The sequence below is a fragment of the Anabrus simplex genome, chromosome 2, assembly GCF_040414725.1.
Source record: "Anabrus simplex isolate iqAnaSimp1 chromosome 2, ASM4041472v1, whole genome shotgun sequence".
NCBI classification, from domain to species: Eukaryota; Metazoa; Arthropoda; class Insecta; order Orthoptera; family Tettigoniidae; genus Anabrus; species Anabrus simplex.
Window position 1 is genome coordinate 977,446,898 of NC_090266.1, and position 16,341 is coordinate 977,463,238.

Genomic DNA, 16,341 nt, shown 5'->3' on the forward strand with positions numbered 1-16,341 from the left:
GTAATGGACTATCTATATACAGAGATGCCAACTATTATGGATTTTCCATAATTATTACAGATTTTACCTCATGATTATGTCATTACTGTTAAAGGGGAAAACGGCATTATAACAATCAAAGAAAAAAGATAAGAAGAAAAGAATTTTCAATCCATTTGAGCATTACTACTCAACCCCCCTTCTTTCAATGCTTATGAGTTGACAACTATACATTATTGCATAAAATGAATTTCATTGCAAAGCCCATATTGTCAATAGTATATTTTTAAAGGTACAATCAAAGGTTCCACCTTTACAATACTAAAAATTATGTTTAACTAGGGTGACATTAACCAGTGTCAGGACATGTTTAGTCCTTCTTTTTGGACATCATCAGCTGAAAATACGTGTAAGATAAGTAAAATAGACAAGGTCACAAATACACATTAAAATACGATTTGGGTTACCGAATACATCAAGTTAAAATACATGATAAAATTCGAAGAACTTTAAACACTGGAGCTCAGTTACTTTTTTCTTCTGTTATACATACTATACATTATTCGATCATCACTTCCTTTTGCATCCTGTGAGTGAGCATTGTGAAATTCATTGCAAATGAAGGAGCTCAACTCTGTGCTTACACATTGTTTACTCTGTGCTCTTCTCCAGTGTACGTGGTGTCTCTTTGTTGTGTATGTAGAAGTGGGTGATGCTTTGGTGCGTTACAATTTTTATTACTGTATTATAGTCATAGATTCTAAAAGAAGGGGTTGGTTTTGTAAAATGAAGCAGAACAATTGTCATATTGGATCTCCTTCTAAGAAAACAGCAGTGCCAGTGTTACAAAAATATCAAGACAGTTACTCAAAGGAATGGCCATGCCTACTTGCTTCACGTGTTAGTGAAAATCATGTGTTCTGCAGTGTGTGTGCTTGTGATTTCTCTGTGGCTCACAGTGGACGAGATGATTGCAGAGGACAAATCGAATCCAAGAAACATAATACATAAGTTGAGTTAATATTACAAAACAAATCTATTTTATTATTCTTCATAAAAAGTAATTAAACTGCAGTGATAAATACCGAGTTGTTGGAGCATAATATCCCGTTACCTGTTTCGAATCGTGCAGGAAATTTATTTAGAGCAGCGTTCCCTGGCTCTAAAATTTCACAGAAATATGGTTGTGCAAGAACGAAAACCTCTGCTTTAGTTCAATACACGGCATCTGAGAGAAAAAAAGGAAATAACTGAAATTTTGCAACGAAAAAACTGCCTTTTTCTTTGGCTACTGATGGTAGTATGGTTTCAAATGCAGTTAAATTTTATCCTATAGTTGGTTCTGTTTTTAATGCTCAGATAGGCCAAGTATCTACTCTTTTGTTGTCATTGTTAGAGAGTACTGGCAATAAAATGAGGAACTTTTCTCTCTTATCAACAGTGAGTTCTGTCCTCTAGCCATTCAATGGGAAAATTGTATTTCTTTTTCTTTTGACAATGCATGCTCAGTGATAGGGGCAAAGAAAGGCACTGCCAAATTTGTGAAGGACATGCATTCTTCAGTATATATTTTGGGTAGTTCATATCATCTGATACACATCTGTGCACAGAAAGCAGCAGCCCAATTACCAGTAAACGTAGAGAACTTTATGGTTCAGGTATATTACTATCTTGATAAGAGTTCTAAGAGGCAAAACACATTGTGACACAGCAGGTCAGTGCCCTTTGGCTCTCACTTCTTCCGTCTGTTAATCAAGTTCTTGAGCAGTGGGAAGCTTTGACACTCATATTTTGTAGTGAGCCTTACCACATACATATGGTCTTTTACAGGGTCAAATAAACAAATCAGTCTTTGAAAGCTATCAAGTATGCAACCTTACCACATCCCAGGCAACTGGCTGTTAAGAAAAATTCTTATGTGGGACTTGAACCTCCTACCTTGAAGCACTAGGAAATTTCTTACTAGGAAGTTGAATCTAGCAAAGAAGTCAGCTAAGGATAACATGATGGCAAGCATAATTAGTGGCCACACTAATTTTAGTGAAAACTGGAAGAGTATGTATAGGTACTTTAAGGCAGAAACAGGTTCCAAAAAGAACATTTCAGGAATTATTAATGAACAAGGGGAGTGTGTATGCGAGGATCTTCAAAAGGCAGAAGTATTCAGTCAGCAGTATGTAAAGATTGTTGGTTACAAGGATAATGTCCAGATAGAGGAGGTGACTAATACTAAAGAAGTATTAAAATTTACCTATGACAGCAATGACATTTACAGTAAGATACAAAAGTTGAAAACTAGAAAAGCAGCTGGAATTGATAAGGTTTCGGGGGATATACTAAAGACAATGGGTTGGGATATAGTACCATATCTGAAGTACTTGTTTGATTATTGTTTGCATGAAGGAACTTTACCAAATGAATGGAGAGTTGCTATAGTAGCTCCTGTATATAAAGGAAAGGGTGATAGACATAAAACTGAAAATTACAGGCCAGTCAGTTTGACATGCATGGTATGTAAGCTTTGGGAAAGCATTCTTTCTGATTATATTAGACATGTTTGCAAAATTAATAACTGGTTTGACAGAAGGCAGTTTGGGTTTAGGAAAGGTTACTCCACTGAAGCCCAGCTTGTAGGATTCCAGCAAGATATAGCAGATATCCTGGATTCAGGAGCTCAAATGGACTGTATCGCGATTGACCTGTCTAAGGCATTTGATAGGGTAGATCATGGGAGACTACTGGCAAAAATGAGTGCAATTGGACTTGAAAAAAGAGTGACTGAATGGGTGGCTCTGTTTCTAGAAAACAGAACTCAGAGAATTAGAGTAGGTGAAGATTTATCTGTCCCTGTAAAAATTAAGAGGGGAATTCCTCAAGGCAGTATTATTGGAGCTTTATGTTTTCTTATATATATCAATGATATGTGTAAAGAAGTGGAATCAGAGATAAGGCTTTTCACAGATGATGTTATTCTGTGCAGAGTAATAGATAAGTTACAAGATTGTGAGCAACTGCAAAATGATCTCGATAATGTTGTGAGATGGACAGTAGGCAATGGTATGATGATAAACGGGGATAAAAGTCAGGTTGTGAGTTTCACAAATAGGAAAAGTCCTCTCAGTTTTAATTACTGCATTGATGGGGTGAAAGTTCCCTTTGGGGATCATTGTAAATACCTAGGTATTAATATAAGGAAAGATCTTCATTGGGGTAATCACATAAATATGATTGTAAATTAAGGGTACAGATCTCTGCACATGTTTATGAGAGTATTTAGGGGTTGTAGTAAGGATGTAAAGGAGAGAGCATATTTGTCTCTGGTGAGACCCCAACTAGAGTATGGTTCCAGTGTATGGGACCCTTACCAGGATTACTTGATTCAGGAACTGGAAAAAATCCAAAGAAAAGCAGCTCGATTTGTTCTGGGCGATTTCCGACAAAAGAGTAATGTTACAAAAATGTTGCAAAGTTTAGGCTGGAAAGACTTGGGAGAAAGGAGATGAGCTGCTCGACTGGGTGGTATGTTCCGAGCTGTCAGTGGAGAGATGGCGTGGGAGGACATCAGTAGACGAATAAGTTTGGATGGTGTCTTTAAAAGTAGGAAAGATCACAATATGAAGATAAAGTTGAATTCAAGAGGACAAATTGGGGCAAATATTTGTTTATAGGAAGGGGAGTTAGGGATTGGAATAACTTACCAAGGGAGATGTTCAATAAATTTCCAATTTCTTTGCAATCATTTAAGAAAAGGCTAGGAAAACAACAGATAGGGAATCTGCCACCTGGGCGACTGCCTTAAATGCAGATCAGTAGTGAATGATTGATTGTCACTGTCCACTATTACATATCTCCCCGCCCACTTGCCATGTCCGCTACTGCAACACTTGACCTACGGCACCCAATTCCCAGCCTATACAGTACCGTACTCCCAGTCTGTGCATCCACCTCCTGTTTTAAAGTACGTGTTCTGCATATCTGTACTCATTTTATGGGTTCATTTGAGGTATCCATAATGAATTAATAGCGGTGCTCACGATTCCTGCTGTCTTCAAGCCAATAAACACACATCTTCTTATATTACCTAGGTTTAGGGAGAGGGACCAATGTCTTGCAAAATTATAGTAAATGTGAAGGGATGCATAAAATTGGATTGCAATGGGCTGGTGGACCACCTGGTATAATAACAAATAGCAGAGAGATCTGGGAAAAGAAGAAAGTGCAGCTTACCATAATCTATGCTCACTCTTCCAATACAGACCTGTCGTGCTTATTCTATTATGTGTTCCCTTTAATGTTCTTATCTTTCTTTCCTTTTTTTTCTCCTTTTCTTCATTTTACACCGACCCAGATAGGTCTTATGGTGACGATGGGATAGGAAAGGGCTAGGAGTGGGATGGAAACAGCTGTGGCCCCAGCATTTGCCCAGTGGGAAAATGGGAAATCACAGAAAACCATCTTCATGGCTGCTGACGGTGAGGTTTGAACCCACTATCTCCCAGATTCAAGTTCACAGCTGCATTGTCAACTTGCCTGGTTCTTATCTACAGTATATATACTTAAGGGGAAGTGTTAAAGGGGATACATTTTTAAAACGAGCATGTGTATCTATATATAAAATAACTTGTCCTGACTGACTGACTGATTCATCATCGCGGAGCCAAAACTACTGGACATAAAGAATTCAAATTTTGGAGATACATTCATATTACAATGTAGGTGTTCACCAAGGGAGGATTTTGGGATATTCTGTCGCTAAGGGGTGAAAAAGGGGGTGAACGTTTAAAATGAGTGTATCTATATCTTGAAAACTGAACAGTTTTAAGACGTGAAAAGAGGTATTTGAAATCTCCTTTAAAAATAAAGAAACCTGTATTTTTTTGTTTTTGGAAAATCTACTTAAGGGGTGGTGAACAGGAGTGACAAATGGGGTGAATTTTTAAAATGAGTATATCTAGAGTATATCTCAAAAACGTAACATGTTACAGACGTGAAAACTGGTATTTGGAGTCTCCTGTAAAAGCAAAGGAACATGCATAATTTGTTAAATCCACTTAAGGGGAAGTGTTAAAGGGGATAAATTTTTAAAACGAGCATGTGTATCTATATATAAAATAACTTGTCCTGACTGACTGACTGATTCATCATCGCAGAGCAAAAACTACTAGACATAAAGAATTTAAATTTAGGGGATACATTCATATTACAATGTAGGTGCTCACTAAGGGAGGATTTTTGGATATTCCACTGCTAAGGGAGTGAAAAGGGGGGTGAATTTTTAAAATGAGTATATCTACAGTATATCTCAAAAATGCAAATGTTACGCACGCGAAAACTGGTATTTGGAATCTCCTGCAAAAGCAAAGGAGCACGCATAATTTGTTTTCTGAACATCCACTTAAGGGAAAGTGTTAAAGGGTGTAAATTTTTAAAATAAGCATATATATATATATATCTTTTAAAAATAAAAGTAACACATATTTGCTCGTTTTTGAAAAAAAAAAAAAAAACACTTAATAGGGGGGGGGGGGGTAAAAGGGACTGAAAGAGGGGTTGAATTATTTTTATTAGGATACTGGTATCTCAAAATCTGAAGATACTACAGAAGTGAAAATTGGTATAAGGAATCTCCTTTAAAAAAAAGAAACAGGTATTGTTTTCATAAAATCCACTTAAGGGGATGTAAAAAGGACTGAAAAGGGGTTGAATTCTTTTTATGAGGATACTTACATCTCAAAAACTGAATATGTTACAGATATGAAAATTTATACTTGGAATCTTCCTTAAAAATAAAGAAACAGTATTCTTTTGTTTTCAAAAAATCCAATTAAGGTGGGGGGGTAAATGAATTGAAAAATTAGTTTAGTTCTTTGTATGAGAATACTCATATCTCAAATATGAAAGATGTTACGGACGTGAAAATTGGTATTTGGAATCTCCTTTAAAAATAAAGGAACACACATTTTTTTGTTGGGGGGAAGGGAATCAAGGGGGTGTAAAAGGAGTTGAATTCTTTTTATGAGGATACACATAAGAAGTGGACTTAAAACAATACTCCCCTAAGGGGTTTTGACTGGGGGATTAGGAATGATGACAAAAATATATGTTTATATGAAACCGTTTGAATTACAAAGTTAAAATGTCAAATGATATCCTAGGTTTTAAATAACAGAAGGTTTGAAACAAATTTAACCACTCAGAGTGTTAAATGGTGGTTAACATCTGAAAACAAATATATTCATTCCTTCCTCCAAAACAATTTAATGTACGAAGACAAAATTCCAAACAGCAGTATATATTTTAAATCCTAGGTGTGAAATAGGAAATATTTTTAAACGTTCCACTGCTACAGTGTTAAATGAGGTTAGGTCCGTAAACTAAATTGCTCATCCCTCCAAAACCGTTTGGCGTACAAAGTTGTAATTTTACGACAAATAAGTGTAAAATACGGTATACTTCAAAATATTTCTCCCCTATGGGGTTTAGATGGTAGTTGATTCTGGAAGACACAATATCCATTCTTCCAAAACCATTTCAGGCATGAACATAATATTTTTTATGAAGGGTTGTCTTCTATATCCTAGATGTTAATAAATATTTAAAAACATTCACCCCTTAAAAAAGTATTCATTCCTCCATTAATGTACAACATACAAAATCAAAATTTCACAGGTAGCTCGCTTTTATGTCCTAGATGTTAAATAAGATATGGTTTAAAACATTCAAATTCTTCCATACGGGGTTCAAGTGAGTGGTAGATTATAAGATAAATAATCATTCCCCCAAAACCATTTGACATACAAACTGAGGACGTATTTTACAGGCTCAGCTGACAGTGGACTCGCCAAAATATAAAACTTAAAATAATAATTTTCATTTTAAAGCCGTTGCGAAGCACGGGTATCTTGCTAGTCCGTCTATATAATGACTTTATTTGTCAATTGTTTGTTCCTTTCCATTACTTATACTGATACTTTGGGATCCTTTTCTCCTGCGTGTGTTCTGTGTTCCTAGTATTTTACCACTTGTATTCATCTTTTTATTATTTCTTCCATTTTTCCTGGTTTTATCTGGCTTTCTTCTTATTGTACACTTCTCCGGTAAAGGCTGAAGATCTCTCAAGATGCCCCTCAATGAGTGTTGAAAATCAAGGAAGCTGGGAAGCAGAATCAAGCTCACTGGGGGCTGAGAAGAAATAGATGTGGAAGAGCTGGGATTGATAAGGAAAAAGTACATATATTTGAAGTTGGCAGTGTATGAAGATGTGGAGACAGCCCTTGACCTTTCGAGTTTTCATGTTTGTCCTAGTCACCTTTTTCTGTTGTTCCTTCTTCACACACTGACCTGTCATTTTGTTTATCCTATTAAGTGCTTCTTTTCATGTACCTGTCTCTCATAATATACACTAGGGAAAATGGAAATTGCAATAGCATGAAGGGGAGGGCCTACAATGCAGCAAGTGTGCAAGTGGGATATGTGTAAGGCAGTGATGTGATAACATGTTCAGATGCCTCTGTGTGCACACGTAGGCACAGGTCAGTACAGGGTGCGACCACAATGAGCTACAAATCATTACTGAATCCTGTGCAGTATGCAGTCAATAAAGCTCTGGATCAAGTCCTACAGAATTGTGGCCCATACTTGCTTCACCACAAGGGTCAGTTCATCTACACTTGTAGGTGGCTGAGGGGAGTTAGGCAGGTGTCTACCCATCACTCCTGATACCAGGACAAACTCATATGTCGATGTTGTGGGTCAACGGAACACTTGGTAAAGTGATGTGGGGGTAATGAGGCAGCTACACACAAATGATTACCAACCGTTTGTTGCATAACGGTGGTGCCACAGTAGCTCGAATTTCTACCGCCGTTGCTTGAGGTTGTGACGAGATCATCTGAATGGTGTGGCGATTTTCCTACATTGTTGTCCATTGGGTTGGTCCTCTCCCAGGTCTCCAAGCCTGTGCCTCTTCATTTGACCACTGTTGCTATACAAGTTGTTCTCTTAATTTGACCACATGTTGTACCACAGATGCATTTCAGCTAGTACGTGCAGCTACAGCCCACTCTCATGCAGACCAACTATGCAGGTCCTCCCAACCGGTACAAATTGTTGATATTGAGATTGTACCAGCTGGTGAAGCATGTTTCACTGTACCTCACAGACTACACGTCCACTAAGCTCTACTGGGCTACTGGTTCGTCCATGACCAGTCAGATGGAAAGGGTCATATGAACAGTCTGATTGGCCTGAAACCAGTATGGTGTACTAACCATTCTCTATCTCCAATATGAACATAAATTATGTTGCTACAGTATTTCCATTTTCCTCAGTGTAACTAGACTGGTCGAACATTTGTTCCTATTCATGATTTAATAATCGGTATTACCTAACAAGCCTAAATACAATGCATGATACAAATTCTAAACTAATGGAGATAAATGGAGGCAATAAAATATGAAATTCTCTCTTCTTTCCTTCTTGTCCCACAATGATTATCACCTTGCTAAGCAACCAGTGTTACCACTAGTAAAATCAAGAATTTCAAACTCAAAGAAACAGTAGACTGTAGTAGAATTTTCAACTTACAGAAGTTTCCAGTTAACAGTATTTGTTTGATGTACAGTACACACTTGTTCATTGATCAAGTCAAGTTGAAAAAGAAAATTCACATACTCACTGTCATAACCTAATAATTGAGTCTTTTTAGTTTTTTGAATACTATACCTTTTTTCTTGATGTTGAGATTATTTGTTTAAGTAGTCATCTTCACTTACATCAAGCACTGATATTCCTGTTTGAATACTATTATTAAATACTTTAATAATATTAAAGGTGTAGCAGTTATTGGGGGGCTTCCTGGCCGAGGCGGTAAAGGCGTGCTCGGTTCGCCCGGAAGGACGTGGGTTCGAATCCCCGTCAGGAAGTCTTAAACTTTAAGAAACGAGATTTCCACTTCTGGGGGTGCACATGGCCCTGAGGTTCACTCAGCCTACACCAAGAATGAGTACCAGGTTAATTCCTGGGGGTAAAGGCGGCCGGGTGTAGAGCTAACCACTCTACCCCATCAAGTGTCGAGGTTACGGATAGTGGAAGCCTTTACATTCCAACCCTCCAAGGGCCTTCATGGCCTGTACGGAGATGACTTTGCTTTGTAGCAGTTATTGAGCGCTTAACTTAACAACATAAAATAAAGAAAATTTAGAACATTAAATAAAATCTAAAATCGTTAAAACCATATCATAAAATCAAAACTAAACATGACAACTACAGGCAGGTTGTGAACAGTGGAAGGAACCCTATGAGGTTATGGATGGAAGGACTTTTGCGGGCAAAACTTTGACCAAAGAAAAATTTAGTTAATACCTATTTATTATTAAAAAACACAAAAGAAAAGGAAATAAGGAACACTGCCAGTAGCATAAACACAAAAATAAATATAAACCCTGATGTAATTAAGTAGCAGTCTTACAATCTTGCTGGTACTAGTCTTCATGGAAAATACCTCCAAATGGGCCCACTGCGCAGAGTGGGTCAATATTCAAAGAAAATTACAAGTTGAAAATGTGAAGCAACTGCCTTCACCAAAGAAATAATATACAGGTCATAGGAAAACAATTTACTGAGGTCAAGCTTGTGAGAAATGTAATCTAAAGGTACCGGTACCAAAACTGTTAGAGAAAGTTTGCCTCGTGCCAACGCGAAGATGGATGTAAAACCTCTTTACATCATCGTAAATGACAATTGATTTCTGATAGAAAATTTGATGGGTAAACTCCAGCGACAAATTAAAATGTGAAATAAAATAAAATTAAGTTACATTAGGAAATTTAACATTTGCTTATCCTAAGAGAAGCCAGAGCTCCCATGGACATTACGTCCACTCTACATGATCACGAAGACAGAGAATTAAGCTCCCCTGTGAAACGCTTCCTGAAGGTAGCCCATGCTGGGTGGTGCAACAGGAAATGGTGCAGCAAAATTAATGTCCAGTGACTGCACAGGAGTTACCTTTTGATTTATATAAACCAATCAAATTAAAATTGTTAATTTGATACTTGTGTCTTGTAATTGGAAACTTCTCAAAGTTTGTGTCTTATGCAAGTCCCAGAAAAATCGACATGTACGGTACAGGGTATCCCACAAATTTTGACAATAAAATTGAATACAGTTTTTATACAATCCAAAATTTCCTTAAAGTAGGCCAAATATATAAACTGTTGCAGAACATGTCCAAAAGGGATAGGCCTATCATTGGGATTGGTGTATTGCAACTTGTCCAATTCTTTGATTCCTTTTATTATTGAAAACACACACATGCCATGCAATAAGAAATCATTACATTACATTTACATTACTTTTCTTTGCTATAAGCTACGATGGATTTCTGTCTATTCCTGCATTTTATAATATGGTATCTATCACAGAGTTCCAGGCATAACTCACACACACATGCGTTGTTTGGTTCGTGATATAATTTATTGCGACACACCTTGTGGTGAAAACCATGGATCGCCAGTCTCGTCGTCACGTGTCGCATAGCATGATTAGCTTCCATCCAGGTCCTGTCTTGCATAGCAGATGTTGCATAGAAGTCCTTTGGTATGTTGTTTTTCTTCTCATTCAGATCTTGTATAAGCTGTTTAAAGCTGGTACTAGCTGGAAGTATGAGCTCGCGTCTCAGATTCTCTATTAAGAAGGTATCCCTGGTAAGTTCATACACTAGCCTCGATCTTGCATTCTGCGGGACTCCTAGAATTCTCTTCAGGTATCTGGCCTTTACTCGCTCCAGTTCTTCCAGCTGTTTGTATGTGAGGTATTCTCCCACTAATTCTAGGCCATATGTCAAAACCGGTAGTATCTTCAGCCTAAACAGGTCCATAGCTGTGTTGATCGATAGTTGTGTGATGTTTCTGATTTCATTCATAGCTCTAGTGGCCGCCACTGCTCTAGATTTTATATGTAGTCTGAAACTCTTTCCCGTCGTTTGGATTGTGACACCTAGGTATTTAAAATTGTTAGCCCTCTTGAGTAGTTTGCCATTGCATTTGACGTTCTCTGCTTCAGTGAGTCTTTCTCCCTTCCTAAACACTACCAATTCCGTTTTCTCTTCGTTTATCTGGATGTCGTTTCTCTCTGCCCATTCACATAGTGTGTTTATCGATATTTGCAGTTTATCTATATCTGTCGCTGTGATGGCCATGTCATCAGCGTATATGTATGTGCTTGTTCCTGCCATTCCTTTGGTGACATCGTACGTAAGGACATTAAACAGGATAGGGCTGAGTGGGTCGCCTTGGAGGACACCGTTCATCTGCGGCAGCCAGTCTGATATGCCTATTCCATCATCTATCTGTATGTGATTTTCTGCGAGTATATTTGATATCAGGGTCGGTATGCTCATTCTCCCAATTAGTTCCTCCAGTTTATCTATTAGTACCTTTCTGTTGACCATATCGAAGGCTTTTGAGTAGTCAACAAAAACCACATATAGTTTTCCTTTTGGCCTTTCTATCGTCTGCTTTATTTGCTCCAACAGGTTTTCTGCTGCCAGAGTCGTGGACCTTCCCTTTCTAAAACCAAACTGTCCCTCTGGTAGAATGGGTTCTAGCTTCTCTGCCAGCTTATTGGCAAGGATTCCTGTTAAGAGTTTCAGTGATGTAGATTCCAATGCTATTCCTCTATACGTGTTTGGGTTTTCTTTACCCTTGTATAATAATTTGATTGCTGACTTTCTCCATTCGTCTGGTATGCTTCCTAGCTCTAAACATTTATTTAGAAGGGAGGTCCATATTGGTAGGTATTCTTGTGCTGTTTGCTTTAAGTGTTCACTTCTTATTCCATCTATTCCTGGAGCTCTGTTATTCTTCATTTTCTGTATTGCTCTCGCAATTTCATCCGTAGTGAAGATCTCATCAGCTTGTGGAGTCCTAGGTGTCTTAATCATGGGTCTTGTTTCTTTTGAACAGATTAATATTCTTATATGATCTATCCATGTTTCCATGGGTATGTTGGGCTGTATTTTCTGCCTTTTCGGTCTCAAAGCTCGGTAAGGGTCTTCTTTTGCCTCCTGTACCATTTTCTTATGCTCTTCTTCCAGGTGTTGCTTTTTCTTCTTTCTTATTAGGTTCTTATATTTCTTTCGTTCTCGTTGGTATTCTTCGGTGGTTGCGCTTGCCATTTGTTCTCTAGTTTTATGTAGTGTTTTCAGTGTCAATTTTCTTTGTTCATAACATTCTCTGTCGAATCATGGCCTTGTCTTCCTATTTGTATCTTGTGTAGTGGCCCCATTTATTATAGTTGATTTCAGCCATGTAGTGGCCTCATCAATATTTCCTGCTCTTATTGCTCTTTCAACCTTATCTTTTTTTTTCATTTTCTCTTTAATTTTTTCCATGTCCAGGATCTTGCCAAAAGTTATATTTTGTCTTTGTTCTAATTTGCCAGTTCTGACGTTTTCTATATTTAATTGTACTGGAATGTGTTTACGGATGACTGCTTCTTCTTTTTTCACTGTGGTAGCAGGGTGGTTTGTTCTAAAGCCCCTTGTGATTATTAGGTCTATTGTGCTAGCTCCGTTATGCCCTATGTATGTCCAGTCCTCCTGTCTGTTGTGTATTGTAAAGCCTTCGTTTGTTAGATACTCCATTACTTCCTTGCATTTTCTATCTTGCCTATTTATTGCACAATTCAGATCTCCCGCAATGATTATCTTATCCATACTTCTGCTGTGATCCAAGGCCATCCCTAGTTTGTCTATTATGTCTGTGGCAGTGTGATCTGGGTTGAAGTAGACTGCTACTATAACTCCAATTCTTGTCCTGACAACCAGCATGTTTTCTTCTCTTAATAGTAGTTTGAAGGGGGCCAGTTGTGGTTTGATTATGCACAGCACACCGCCCGCTGGTCTTCCTCTTCTCATACACTGTATCGCATAGGCATGAAAATTGTAAAATTCTGGGATGTTCAGTCCTGTGTCCTCGTTTACCATTGTTTCTGTGAGTACTCCAATGTCATAATCAGCCATGATATTTCTCGGGAGCAGGCTCGAGACTCCCCTCAGGCCCATGTTATTATATTATATTAATATTAATCCCTGGTTGCCGGACCTCTGAACTTCCAGGGTTGCTGAAAGGGCCGACATATTACATCTTCTGGCCAGAAGTGTCCATCGTAGACTGTTTCTAGGTCTGCTTCCTATTTTGTCATTCACTAGGTCACAGTAAATTTTCCCTTTTACTCCGTTTTCCTGCAGGTATTCTATAATAGCTTCCTCTGTCATATCTTTGTCCAGTTTTCCCACGTATAACCAGGCGTATCGTTCCGCTGCCTTTATTTTACTTTCCCCTTGTCTCATTCCCATTTTTCTTCTGTTAATTTCTTTTCCTGTCTCGTTTCCCCGTTGTCTGTTCCCGCCTCTCACCGCTGTTGTCCACTCCCTATCCTAGGTTCTCTAGTTTAGTTTCATCATTTACTGGTGTTCTAGGCTGCCCTGTTGTTTGCTTCCACTCTTCATTTTCTATTATATGTATTTCAACGTCGTTGGGTCATTCTTGCTGGCCCCTGCGCTCTTGTCTTGTTACCTTTGTCTCTGCTACGCCGATTTTCGTGTTATCAGCTGTTACCTGTAATTGTGGCTTACCATGCATTGTTACTTGGGAAGTGGGGGATTTGGTTTGTTCGCCCATGCTGCTTTGAGGGAGCTGCGCTTCATCTTGATTACAATATTGTAGTAGGTCCCGATTGTGTGCATAATTTTCATCCATTTTAGAAGTTGCAGGATTTCATACGTCTTTATGTTTTCTCTTGTTTGGCAGTAAGGGCCAACTCGCACTTTAATTTTTTTTGGAGATGGTCTGTTAGTATTTCGGCTTGTTTCACTTGTACCTCAAGTATTAGTGCTAGTTTCGGGTCTCTTTGATTCCTTTTAATTTGTTGGTAGTTAGTCAGTAGTTGGAGGTGATGCTTAGAGCAAGGCATGAGTAATTTGGCACATCTCATAGTACCTTTGGACATTTGTTAAATAGAATATGAGCCCAAACATTTGTTACGAATTTCTTGAAGTTGTCTAATGACCTTTTGCCTATAACCATACTTACTGACACAATTCTTGCTTGTTTTCTTTGAATGTTGTGACCAAAAAATCATGTGTAAGAACTGCACCAGTAATTCAGTTGGGGAATATTTTACAGGATAACTTAATCTCCATACAACTTGGGTGATGGAATAAAATTAAGTATGGTATTGCACAATGTTTTAAATTTATTACATGATATCATAAACAAAAACTCTCGGTTTTACTACACAATATTTCAGTTATGCTGATTAGTAAAGCCCATAAGGTGTGAAGTAGTGAACAGCATGTACACCTCTACTGCTGGCCTGTCGGGTATGGATGCCTGTTCTGAAAGAAAACAAAATCACTCAACATATTATCACCTTAAGTACCCAGAATTAGCAAATTAAAATACTGTAAAATTAAAGTATTTTACATTAATTACCACGTCTATTCATTGCCACCGCTGTCAGAATTGGGAGAACTGCTATCATTGCCTGGATTTACGCCTTTCCATAAGTATTTTTAAATATTATTTCAACCATTTTGGTCTATTTTGGTCCATATTGACTTTTATATAATAATCTCAACACTGAAAAAACGGGTGATGTTATAGGTTCAAAACATGTTTAGTAGATTAAATGACATGTATTAAATAGTTTTTATTAGTATTGACAATGTGAACCTATACCTGTTTTTTCAGTGTTGAGATTATTTCCATAAGTAGTCATCATCACTTCCATCAAGCACTGATATTCTTGTTTTCTTAAAACATTTAAAAACAACGTCTGACAAAATCATGTTCCATGCACGCTTGAAAGAAGAATACTGCACCAAGAACTTGCCAATTGTACATCACTTCTACTCACCCACAGGAGCTAACCAACCTGAAAACATTGCTAATTTCAAAACTGCAAGCCAGCATGCCTACGTCATGTGGGAGAACGGGAAGAGGGGTAGGATGCCGAAGACACCCTTACACAAAGCATCACACCAGTGCTAGTGACCTTGAGGCAAACACACAAATAAACCAAACACCTTGGCCTACTAAGACCATTGCTCAGCCCAAAGTCCTGTAGATTATGAGGGGACACATGGTCATCGCAACAAATTATCTTGGCCATTATTCTTGGCTGTCTAGCCCGCGGCCACTATCTCTCTGTCAGCTCTTCAGTTATTCTTGCATATACTGAGTGGACCTCGAACCAGCCTCAGATCTAGATAAAAATCTCTGACCTAGACAGGAGTCAAGGCAGGCTTGCTAACCCTAGTTTGTGGGGCCGGCAGATTAACTTATGAAAGGATAAAATACAGAGGACCTGTATTATATCACTGAAGGATAAATCTATGCAAAACCAGTAAACCTGATAACACCATCCTTTGGATAACACTCATATACTTACCAGTATTTGCTGGACAAAAATAAAATTTGCAAAATCAATAGATCAATAGATCAAAAGATTACCTGAATTGCCAAATCAATCCAATATTTTATATTACATTTTTATCAATTGGACATCAAGAATATTAACCTAGTCATTTTATTGTTAATTTCAGGTTTGGGAACCGTATTTTTGGCCCTACCTGGAACAGAGAATGTATTTCTTCTGTACTGATTTCCTTTAAAGAGCCATTTGGAACACAAGGACGTGGTGGTTACTTTGATCAGTTTGGTATTATCCGTGATGTGATGCAAAACCATCTCCTTCAGATTTTGAGTTTAGTTGCAATGGAAAAGCCAGCTTCTGTTCACCCAGATGATATACGTAATGAAAAGGTAAGTTAATCATTATCAAGGTTAAGGTACTGTTCATTAACCATGGTATGATTCAGAACAAGATTATTCTAAGCCCATGAATAGGCAAGTAGAAGGATGTCAAAAGTAGAAGCAATGGCACAATATTAAAATATTTACTACCAAGGGTAGAAATGGTATCTGAAAAGGATAGTGGTGATGTTTTGGAGAAGCCAATCAAGGCATACGTAGGTGATTTGAAAAGTTCTCGGAATGTACTAGAATTAAGTATCTTACCTCGGTGGAACTGCTTTTATTTTTCAACATAGTCTCCCTGTAGACTAATGCATTTGGTCCAGCGATGTTCCAATGCCTTGATCCCATCTCGAAAATGAGATTCCTCTAGGCCTGCAAAATACCTCTCCAATTCAGCTGTCAGTTCTTCCCTTGTAGAAAATCTCCATCCACCGAGGAAAATTTTCAGCTTGGGGAATAAATGAAAGTCTGATGGTGCCAAATCAGGTGAATAAGGTGGATGTGACAACAATTTGTACCCCAGTTCATGACGTTTTGC

General features: G+C 38.0%; 1 protein-coding gene across 3 annotated transcripts in view; it reads left to right on the plus strand.

Moving 5' to 3' along the window:
• The window catches only part of Zw (glucose-6-phosphate 1-dehydrogenase Zw), a 320,290-nt gene that overhangs the window by 236,908 nt on the left and 67,041 nt on the right, over positions 1-16,341 (plus strand). For all 3 annotated transcript variants that reach the window (XM_067141795.2, XM_067141797.2, XM_067141796.2), the window contains exon 6: positions 15,590-15,809. In XM_067141795.2, coding sequence (XP_066997896.2) covers positions 15,590-15,809 — 220 coding nt within the window. The remainder of the gene's footprint in view (positions 1-15,589; positions 15,810-16,341) is intronic.